The sequence below is a fragment of the Mytilus galloprovincialis genome, chromosome 12 (assembly GCF_965363235.1).
Source record: "Mytilus galloprovincialis chromosome 12, xbMytGall1.hap1.1, whole genome shotgun sequence".
Classification (NCBI taxonomy): domain Eukaryota; kingdom Metazoa; phylum Mollusca; class Bivalvia; order Mytilida; family Mytilidae; genus Mytilus; species Mytilus galloprovincialis.
Window position 1 is genome coordinate 13085531 of NC_134849.1, and position 12089 is coordinate 13097619.

At 32.9% G+C, this 12089-nt stretch overlaps 1 protein-coding gene across 1 annotated transcript; it reads right to left on the reverse strand.

The window, feature by feature from the left end:
* Positions 1–834: 834 nt before the first annotated feature.
* On the reverse strand, positions 835–10653 carry LOC143054133 (uncharacterized). The gene is made up of 5 exons (XM_076227036.1): positions 10278–10653; positions 7729–7878; positions 6266–6413; positions 2462–2707; positions 835–1342 (listed from the first exon to the last, which is right to left on the reverse strand). The coding sequence occupies exons 1-5, from the start codon at positions 10643–10645 to the stop codon at positions 1148–1150; spliced, it is 1107 nt and encodes a 368-aa protein (XP_076083151.1). The 5' UTR covers positions 10646–10653; the 3' UTR covers positions 835–1147.
* Positions 10654–12089: the final 1436 nt, after the last annotated feature.

Consider the following 12089-nt stretch of genomic DNA (forward strand, 5'->3'; position numbering starts at 1 on the left):
ATCAAATTGCTATGAACTGAGAGTAAGGTTAGTGTTACTTTATAGAAAATTATCATTGATCTATCCCAAGGAGTTCTAAACAAACTCTCTTAAGCAAAAAAATTTACATTGAAAATTGCCAATAAATTCATATTCGCATGACCATGATCTATGGGCTAGAGCCTGAAAATAGTCACCAAACTGATATGCAATTATAGTGATGCACCTTCATACAAAATATAATTGATCTATCACAAGTAGTTTCTATCAAACTGACTTCGGCAAAAAAACAATTGTTGACCATAAAGAAATGCACCCATAAATGCTGGAAAAGCAACACCCTATTTCTCAGTATTTTTCGCAGGCAAGATCCATAACACTGACCATTTAACCGAGGTCAATGTCTGGTAAAACCAGCTAGATAAACACATACACCTACTAATCATTTGATACTAGGAGCACTGTTGACTTACTGCTTAAAGATCTAAGATATGGACTTTTCAGTGTCAGGCAAGGCTCCATTTTAAAGACGGAGTACTTTGACCTACAATAGTTTACTTTTCTACAATTGTGACCTGGATTGAGTTGTCTCCTTGGCACTCATACCACATCTTCTTATATTTATTGACCATGTAGACCTTGCAAGGATCCCATATACCAAATAAAGTCATCCTTCATAGAGAAATTCAAATGGCAATAAATTTAAACAGTTGTTTATGCAATGCAGAAGCTGTGAACACGAGGTTTATGGCAATTGACATATAAATAAAGGCAACAGAAGTATATTGCTGTTGGAAAGTCTAAAAATCTATTGAGAAAAAACAAATCCTGGTGACATAATTTTTAATGAACCAAAAATCTGACAAAACCGAAAACATTATCATGTTACTAAGAAGTTTGATTTAGACAGATTTCATTGTATATCAAATAACAATTTTTAGATATTGACAAGACTTTAAAATTACATACATTCACTTTTTTTCAAAATGCACCTAATGACTGTAAACTCAAATGTGTTAACAATATTTTTTTATCATTGTGAAAATGGTGACAGAAAAGATGCTTCAAAAGTGAAAAAAAAATTAATGTGATAGCATTATTTTTTTATATACAGCATTCCTGCATTCACAATAAAGCAACTAGAATGTTTATACATTTGCAAACATGATCATTTCTTTGTTAATTTTACAGTGTCTGCACAGCAGCTTAGTTTTAATAAAGCAGTAATGAGTTCTTTTCTATCTTCTGCTTTAAGAATGTCATACATCTTTGTATAATATATAATACCACTGTCTGTTTCATTTAATCCTTTCTCCATGTGAAGAAGGTAGTTACGGCTGAGTTTTAGGCAAGTCATCATCACCTGAAAAAAAGAATATAATTATATAAATATTGAAAAATCAGAAATTATTAAATATTTTATTACAGTGATTTTTGAAGAAAAGACAGAAATGCAAGATTCATTATTGCTAATTTACGAAAATCTGCGTACAGAAATATTTATCAGAAATCAAAATGCAAATTCTTATTATTGCAATAATCTCCTAGTCTCATTATTAGCATTAATAAAATTTCTGATATTTATAGATTATTGTTGATCATCTCAACGAGATTGATTTTCTCGCTTGAGCCAGAACGGCAAAAAAATGATGGCCACTGTGAATCAGTTTATTGCTATTTTACCTATGACAACATTGTTAATTACATTCACAACAGACAAGTGCTCCCTTAATTTCTAGTGATAATTGTTCATATCACTCCGCTGAGGAAGGAAACTATTAGTCAACAAGATCAATGGAAAATTTCGTAAAATAGTGATAATACAGTTTATAATAAACAGTTCTGGTCAATGATCAGTAACCTGTAGTTAATATACCTTCAGACAAATGTGTTTACCTCTATTACTAATAAGATATAGAAAGGCAGAATTTTCTGTTAATTGAATGTTCTGTGGGCAGACACACGTCTGGGGACATGAAGTCAGTGCTTTATAATGTCCTCAATTTAGAAATCTTTCCATCCTGACCCAAAGCAATATTTAAGTTAACCTACTTTAATATATTAATTTCTTACAAAAGAAAACTTGTAAAAAGTGAATTTACATCATGAACATATATAGGTAGCTGATAACAAGTAGGGTATGTGTCTGATCATGTAAAATTATTATGATTGGACCTCAACATGTCAACAAATACCAACAACATGAACTAAGAAGAAAATTTTTATTTGTTTTATTCCAGAATATTATATGAACATCAGCTATGGATGTGATTTTTATAAACAAAATTTATTTTTAGCACTGTCAATGCAGAATATTGAAAATTTAACGGGTTTCCATATTGACTCATCAAGTCAATGATATAAGTCTCACTTATGAAACCAAAAACTATGACACACAACCTAGAATCTTGGATAAGTTGAATAATTTTCAACTCCAGCTTATCCAGGTTGGACTGTATGGTATAAAACATGTAAATGGTACCTTTGTTTCTGTGAACATTATTCCAATACTGGCCTTTGAAAATAAAAACAATGAATGTTTAGTTTCCAGTAACAATTGTCCTGCATGTTGAGCTGAACCATTGATTTCATATGGTAGTAATGGTTCTTCAGTTATTGCTTCTGTTTCCTGTAAGTCTTTATTCACTTCTAAATTGTCACTTGAAGTTTCTGAAGATCTGGTTTCTCTTCTTTTTTTATGAACTTTGTAATCATTGTGTTTTTTAACCTGAAAAACATAAAATTATTTTGTATGTTTTTTAACTAAACATATGCACTACTATATCTCCTTCCAGTATTTGACAAGCATTTTACTGCAGGATCTGCTTGCATTTCCAGAGCACCTGAGATCTATTTAGTTTTTGGTGGGGTTTGTGTTGCTTAGTCTTCAGTTTTCTAAGTTGAGTTTGTTTGTTTGTCTATTGGTCTTTGCTTTTTTAGGCATGACATTGTCAGTTTATTTTGGACTTTTGAGTTAAAATGTCTCTTTGGTATCTATCTCTTCTCATTTTAGTAAAAAAAACTTTAATGTGGAGGGTTCAGAGCCTACAAACATGTCTTACCCTGTCACAATTTTTATGTTTATGTCCCAAGTGTAGCATGCACATATTTCAGCAGTTGTTGTTTGTTCATATCAACAATGATCAATCTGGGCTATTCCATTAAAATGTAACGGTTCAAAGGGAAGTTTAATTAATGAAAAAGGGTCAATGGTCTTTTTTCAGTAACTGGTTTACAAGTGTCTTAGTATTACCATTATGTAAAGTTATTTAACATTTGGTTCTTGGTTGTACGGAATTTTGAAAGCACCACAAACATTTTAAAGGAATAGCCGTCATAAATTTTTGTCATTACATATATATCTATTTTGTTTTAATTTAGGTTGTTAGTTTTCTCCACTGAATTGTTTCATATTTTTTTAAATCATGGTCTTTTAAAGTAGACTTTACCAGGTCGGTAACACTATCTTATATGACAATGCATAGATTAGCATATTTATGTTTAATTGTTTATTTACGTGTGACGCAATTTATTTTTACCTGGGTTTTTGACCAATCCACTAAATGAGTAACAATGCATGATGGACTACTACATGATTACATTTTGTACAATCAAACAAGAACACTGAAATACAACACATTTTTTCGAGCAATTTGGGATTAACAATTGTGCTTAGTTTTCATTTTGTGTATCCACATTTATAGTTCGTGAAATAAAGTACTCGTTCCATTCTCAGATTAACGAAGATTTGTTTTTATGCGAAGAAACAAGTGTTTGAATTACCCGATATATAGCCATAAATATGTTTGGTGATGAGACGAAGATTTCATGTATTCGTCCAGCAGACAGCAACAAAACAACAGTGATAAACACGATTACCCATAAGACAAACTTAGTTTAGTAGATTGCGTCTTGGATGGAAAGAGATCTCATTTAGCACTCATACCTTATTTTTTTCTATATATAATAAGATATAAATAAAATTGAGAATGGAAATGGGGAATGTGCCAAAGAGACAACAACCCGACCATAGAAAAAAACAACAGCAGAAGGTCACCAACAGGTCTTCAATGTAGCGAGAAATTCCCGCACCCGGAGGCGTCCTTCAACTGGCACCTAAACAAATATATACTAGTGAAGTGATAATGAAGGCCATACTAATTTCCAAATTGTACACAAGAAACTAAAATTAAAATAATACAAGACTAACAAAGGCCAGAGGCTCCTGACTTGGGACAGGCGCGAAATGCGGCGGGGTTTAACATGTTTGTGAGATCTCAACCCTCCCCTATACCTCTAGCCAATGTAGAAAAGTAAACGCATAACAATACGCACATTAAAATTCAGTTCAAGAGAAGTCTGCGTCTGATGTCAGAAGATGTAACCAAAGAAAAAAGCACGTTTTTAGAAAACTTGAAAAGTAATATAGCATCCAATATGATCCAGGGTTTAGAATATTTGAGATATTGCACATATGTCAGCAGGACAGCAGCCGAACGATAAAAATACCTCTGAGGTATATTTTGAAATAAAATACGAAACAGACGGACTTTATCAATGGATGAAACTATACAAAATATGTTTAAGTTATTTACCGTACAAAATTGAGAATGGAAATTGGGAATGAGTCAAAGAGACAACAACCCAACCATAGAGCAGACAACATCTGAACGCCACAAATGGGTCTCTGCACCTGGAGGAGTCCTTTAGCTGGCACAAATATGTATACTAGCTCTGTGACAATGGATGTCATACTAAACTCCGAATTATACACAAGAAACTAAGATTAAAATCAGTCAAGACTATCAAAGGCCAGAGGCTCGAGACTTGGGACAGGCGCAAATATGCAGCTAGGTTGAACGTGTTTTTGAAATCTCAACCCTCCCCTACACAGACTATACATCTATCCAATGTAGTAAAAATAAACACACAGCAATATGCACAGTAAAACTCAGTTAAAGAGAAGTCCGAATCAGAATAAGTAACAAAAGAAACTAAACAAAATGACAATAATACATAAATTAACAAAGGACTACTAGCAGTTACTTACATGCCAGCTCTAGACCTCAATTACAGCCGATTTCATTTAGTGTGTAATGAAAGGTGTAATCCTTGGTTAGCTTGTTTGTTAGCTGAGCCGTAAAGTCGATATTATGTAAGGTATACTACCCTCCTTTCGAATTAGTCTAGACTTACAGACATATAAATTGGATATAATCGGACTTGTTTACTCTTAAAGGATGGCAGTTTATCTAACCTGCAATCGGCTGTAAACTAAATAAAAAATTATGTCTTCATCACTCGAATATCAAGCACAATTCCTACCCACTTTTATAACACTTATTTAACATACTGAGTATTATGATGTTCTTACTTATACATCCAGTAGATTGTTTCTGTGTTTCTGTGTCCATGGTGTCAGTTTTTCGTGTTTTTCGAGGCAGAAATGTTTTTAAATGACATTATACATGTTTGAAGAGCTCAGAACATTAACGTTCTGAAGAGTGGTCACTTCATCTGAAATTTCACTGTTTCACGCCGTGAAATTAGTACACAGGTACAATGCATAACTATGGAACAAACCTGTTCAACTACTATTACAAAGCGAAAAAGAAAGTCGAATTGTGAAGCCCGTAAACAATGCATTTTTAATCTGAGCATGCAAATTGAAGACAATAAACATATTCGCAGAACAAAAACATTTATTTTGAGAATCCCAGACACTACATTAGTTTTCACTTTTTCCACTAATTCCACGTGTTTTCAAGTGATAGTAAACTCGTAGTAGCCCACAATGCATTGTAGTTCAATGAGTCGATTGGTCAGTTTTTCAAGGCCATCATTGGCCTTGTGTTAAGGAAATTACTATGCAAATATTTTCTGACGTCAGGAAAATTAGAGTTCTTGACCTGTTAAGGGTATGGATATTTCTAATTGTTGAAGGCTGTACAGTTGCATTACATTGCTAACATCCTCTTCATTTGAACTATGATGGACATTTGTCTCATTGGCATTATACCTCATCTCCTTATTACATATTTAAAGTGGTTCTAATTTCTTAATTGTTTTCTCTTTGCTTCAATTAAAAAACTTCAGTCCCGTGCATCTTGTCATTGTTATGAAGGTAGCTTGCATAATATGTTCCTATTCAAATGCATTGGTTTTCCAAAATAAAATGGGGAAAAGGGGGGGGGCATTCTAACTCCCTCGACCCCCTTCCTGGTCTCCTCCACTGGGGACCCTTAACATTTAAAAAGCCAATTATAAACCATCTTAAATAGATTACCTCTGCCACACATAATGTAGATGCCCCACTAAAATTCTCTAATTTGTGTGCTGCTTCAAATGGTGAATTGTCAATCTCAAAAACGAGGTCAGGCTTGGAATTCACATCCTGTCCATGAATCTTACATCTTCTTTTCATATAAACATTACTGAATTAAATAAAATATCAAATTTGATGATTAAATTCAAAACAAACAGTTCATGATGCAGGGTATACATTTTTTCAATAATACATTTACAGTTACTTATACCATAAAGTTGCGCTTTTTAGTAAAAATAAAGCTTTAATAAGAATTTCATGAATTTTGACCCTTCAAAAATTTTCACAGAAATCAATTTTTGACACATAAATCATTTTGGAGTAAAATGTTACTTGTGCTTATATTACTTTTCATTTCAAACTCAAATAGATTGTTTCTCAAAATTGGTGTTTTGCACATATATGCACATCAATCTGGGAAAAGTTCATACACTTTATCGCTTGAACTTTTGACACATTCAACAATCACTTTTCCATTGTGGCGTCAGATATTTTGTTTTATGATATCCAGTAATGGCAGACAAATAGCGATAAAGTGTATTGGCCTCCTACCATGCATTTTACTTATATTCTCTAGTTTTTGCATTTTGCCCAAAAAAATTCTGAAAATTGGTAATTTTCATACAAAAAAAAACAACATTTTAACAAAAAAAATGAGCAAATTTTCATAAATAAAAAAATATGCACATCTATCTACATACCATGCAACTCAATGGTCAGGTTGTTGTCACTTTGGCACATTCCCCATTTCCATTTTCAATTTAATATGTAGAAAAGCCATATAATTATATGGTATATTTCCAAAAATTGTTGATGCGTGTCAGACAGATGGGAAAAGTAAATGCTATATGACTCCTACTTGGTCAATGCCCTTATGAAATTCTTCCCCATCTTCCTGTTCCATAAACTCTGCACTGTAAAATTCATATATTTATAGATTATCGTTGATCATCTCATCGAGAGTGATTTTCTCGCTTGAGCTGGTACGGCGAAATCAGGAAAAGCAATTGAGTTGAGATGACTAATGATAATCTGTTTATCGCTGTTTTACCTATGACGACGTAGTCAATTTCATGTCAATTTCAGTAGCAAGGCCACGTGCCTCCTTAGTTTCTAGCTATAATTTTCAATTTCAAGCAAGTAGCATGATATGAAAAATTATTACAAAAAACAGATCAAAGGAAAAATGCACAAAATAGTGATAATGTGGATTCATATGTTTTTCGTGATTACTAATTTTCATTTTTCGTTGAAGAAAATCTTACATGTCATAATTTCGTAGTTTTGTCAAAGTCTGCATCCAAGACTATGGAAAATTTGTTATTTGTTGAACATTTGATTTCTTGGTTCGCCTGTACCTACGAAATCAATAAAAATTAGTATCCAATGAATCATAATGAATCAACAGTATATATTTTCCATACCTTCCAAATAACTGACACATCTTGCAGAAGGATTCTAAAATGGTCAGGAAGGAGGCTTTATAACTATTCAGGGCATAGGCCCTACTGACAACAAGTTTCTTTAAGGCTGCTAGAAATTCAATTCCATATGTTCGAACTGGTTCAAATGAACTGAAAAATAAATACAGATTGTATTTCTTTTGACACTAGAAGAATCAGTAGAAGATGAGCTCAATATCAATGATACCCTTACATCATGTCCATTTAATTTGTAATTCACAGGCCTAAAATGAAATTAACAACATTACTGATAGCATTTATTAAAATCATTCATACATTTTACTGTTTAACATACATGTTTGAGCTGCGTTGAATACGAATAAACCTTAAACCTGTTAAATGAAAGTGCATGGAATTTCTCACGACATTGAAGACCTGTTGGTGACCTTCTGCTGTTGTTGTTTTTTTTTCTATGGTCGGGTTGTTGCCTCTTTGGCACATTCCCCATTTCCATTCTCAATTTTATACATATACATGCATGTATATGAAAGACTTTGATTAATGTTGAAACATTCATGACATTCAAATATGAAATAAAAGATGAATTTTGGTCTGTGGTGTGAGTTCTGATTTGGAATACATGTATGATGCTTAGTTGTCTCATTGGCAATTGTAAATGCATTTCCCCATTTTTATGCCTCCTTCACATACATGTACATTTAATTTCAAACTGAATTTGAATCACATGTAAATGGAATTTGTTATTAACATGATTAAGTTTCATGCAGTTTTCTTTTTTTAATTCCAATGCAGGTAAATAGTTCCCACTTTACCATGTATACTGTTCACATTAGAAATGTGTTTTCTTTAATTAAATTAGCTTATATATGCTTTAATTCAAACTTAACTGTCTTGTGGACACTTTTTTAATTAAAATTATAGTTAAAATTGAACTATAATTAATTAGCTGATAATAAGAATTAAAACCCCTCTTAATTAACAATGATTTTAAGCCATTTCAATTGATATTTTAGAGTGTGTCCTTCTATGTTGTGATGTTACACTATTGTTTCAGGTAAGGGTGTTATGAAGGTTGGTACTTATAAAAATGTTTGAACCCACTGCGTTTTTTTGCATCTGTCCTTAGTCATGTAAGTCAGGTACTTGATGTTCAGTGGTTGTCGTTTGTTATTGTGGTTCATAAATGTTTCTTGTTTTTTACATAGATATGAACTTTGGTTCTCCCGTTTGAATTGTTTTATACTAGTCGTTTCACTCGTTTGTTGGGGACCTTTATAGAGGATGGTAAAGGGTTGTTTGGGTGCAACGTTATTAGCAATTCTTATTCCACATGCAGATGTGAAAAAGGTTCGTTATTCATCCTGTTTTGTAAAATTGCTAAAAAGATCAAGATGCAAGACATTTTTAATTGTTCATTCATCGTGAAATGGCAGTTTTATATCACGTTTTTTCATGCAGATACATTGTACCCCCCCTTTTATAGCTTGCTATTCAGTGTGAGCCAAGGCTCTGTTTTAAAGACCAAAATTTTATCTATAATGGTTTACTTTCACAAATTATGACTTTGATAGAGAGTTGTTTCATTGGCACTCATACCACATCTTCTTATACTTAAACATGTTAAATACCTAAAAGTGTAGTCCAAATATTTATGACGTCTTACAAGGCTATTTAAAAAAATAATCTGGGACACATGGCGCAGGAAAAGTGAGACTTCTTTAATAAAGTCAGAAGGAAAGAAAAAAAAATTATTTCATAGTCTAGTAGTAATTCAATGTCCTTCATCATGTTCATGCCCTTAGTAATTGCAAGATGTCATTATTATTTGGCGTCCCAGAAAAAAAATAAACTTAAAAAAAACGTAGCCTTGAAACGTCATAATCATTTGGACTAGCATGACTAGCAAAAGTGTATTCCAAATTATAATTATGACGTCTTGAAAGGCTTTTATATTTTTTTTCTTTGACGCCTTACATCTATGGACGCAGGAGGGGGTCAAAGCCAAAATACAAATATCCTTCCAAGACATCATAATTATTTGGACTACTCTAAATCTGTATCATGTGGGTTACAATACACCATTAGATTTTATGGGCGCAGCCATTTTATGAGCATAACATGGTATTTAGAATTAAGAGTATGGCGAATCCTGATTGGTCGATATGTGCGCCCATTATTTTTTATTATTAGCATTGATTAGAGACTTCATGCACTCTGCTTTATGCAAAAGGCAAAATAAAAATTATTCCTTAGCCCTAAAGGCACTTAGATGACTTTTCAACGCTAGGGCAAGACATGTATTTTTAAGGGCAAAATTGATAGGCATGGGAGATAAGTACAAAATACGCTAAGAAAAGCAACGCAAAGCTATATTTTTTGGACCAACAAATACTGTCCTAATAACTTTTCTTTGATTCTAGCAAGGTTTCGTTAAAAAAAATCAACTTTCTCAAGTCTGTATCTCGAAAAAGTCTACCATTAACGCCTATGGGGAAATTAATTGTTTATTTCAATCTGTATATATATATGTTTATAATTTTGACATAAACCTTGGAGTTTCTCCAGCAGAATTTTTCAGAAGTTGTTGCAAGTCTGAGAATTTATCATATACAGCTTTGAAGTCAAGATCAATATCATCAAATGTCATGTCGAAATCAAGTTTCTTCTCAATATACGTAGAAGTATTTTCCAATTCCTCCGACAAGATTGGAACATTCACGAAATCTAGTAAATCATTCGGACTGTTTGTTACGGTTTGGTGCCAACTTATGTTAAGTTTACGAAGAGTATTATCAGTCCATTCACTTGTGTCATGGGGTATACATTTCTGGCTTGAACCAGAAGATTCTCCCGTCCATTCATCGTCAGAATCATCTGAATTTTCTCTTCGTTGTCTTTTATGTATGGAGGCTGACATTTTTTTTTTGTGACGACTTGGTTTCTTTCGTACCCAAGACCATCTCGTCCTTTCTAGTACTTCTATTTAAAAAAAGGTTAGGTTTCAGTATAAAACTGTCCAAAGTGTCTTTAAAATATGACCGAGGGTGTGGATGGGGGTTTACAGAATAGCGTAATAATGGGGCGAAAATATAAAGAATAGTGAAAAATAGGCACACAATTGTAAATAAAAGAGTAGAGAATAATTAGATGCTCAAATATATAGAGAATAATGGTAAAAGATAAAGAATAGAAAAAATGGACTTAAATAAATAAATAAATATAAAAATGAAGGGCCCCAATCCAGACGCTCTTGCACGAATCCCGGGTACACAAGGTGCCGATACTAATCAGCTAACGGAATATAATTTACGGAAGGCAACATATTCTTATTTTTTTTTTAATTATCTTGTTTGAAAAAGTTACGGAGCCCCGCTATAGTAGAAAGAAAAAAAATGTATTGTGCGCACAAAATAAGAAATTGTGCGCACAATTTAATTATATTGTGCGTACAAGTCAACTTTAACATATTGTGTGCACAACTAAAATATATTGTGCGCACAACTGAAATACATTATGCGCACAATTAAATATATTGTGCGCACAACATAATATAGTGTGCAATAAATTCTTTGACCTTAAACATGATTTTGGGCTGCAATGTCTCCTTTGTAAAGTGACAGAATATGGAGAAATAACAATTATTGGTTATAGTGCGGTCTTTATTACGGAGCGTTGGCTGACACCAAACAGCAAACTATAAAAGGCCCGAAATGGCTATAACAAAACGATAAACATATATATGAACCACACCAATAAACGATAATCACTAAATACCAAGTTTTCGACATAGAACAGTATGCTAATTATGATTCAGAATTTTTAAGAGTTGTGTACAAATGTTTCATTCTGATTAAAAGAAGAGAGGACAAGAGCTAGGTCACTGATCGTATCTATTTTTTATCGATTTCATTTTACATACTAGAACACACCCGTGATATCGCGAGTCCGTGACTGAATTAAAGTATATAACTATGCGCAAGCCTTATCTTAGTATTAGTACTGTCATCTGATAAAGTCATGCCGATTATAAGATACACAATTTTCTCTGCTTTCAGATCTTTCTGTTTGAACCCGTCAAACTGAAACTTATCAATTATTGGTAATATTAAATATTTGGAAAACAAAAGGTCCTGAAATGGAGTATTTTTTAATCAACAGCATTATATAGCATATTAATCCTGAATACACCGTTTGGTGGTGCGCCTGTCAGATGCGGAACGTACAGATAAGGTAATAGGTAACAGGTGATTATACTATTGGTATCGGTATCGGACTCGACCCGGAACTTCCTAATTATTGGCGATATTAATTACGTGGAAAACAAAGGGGCCTGGAGTGGTGTAATTTTTAATCTACACCTT

Coding starts and splice junctions, on each gene's coding strand:
- LOC143054133 (XM_076227036.1), bottom strand. CDS start 10,645: ATGTCAGCCTCCATACATAAAAGACAACGAAGAGAAAATTCAGATGAT. Junction 7,879..10,277: donor TCTGCTGGAGAAACTCCAAG/GTTTATGTCAAA, acceptor TTTATTTTTCAG/TTCATTTGAACCAGTTCGAA. Junction 2,708..6,265: donor CTACATTATGTGTGGCAGAG/GTAATCTATTTA, acceptor TATGTTTTTCAG/GTTAAAAAACACAATGATTA.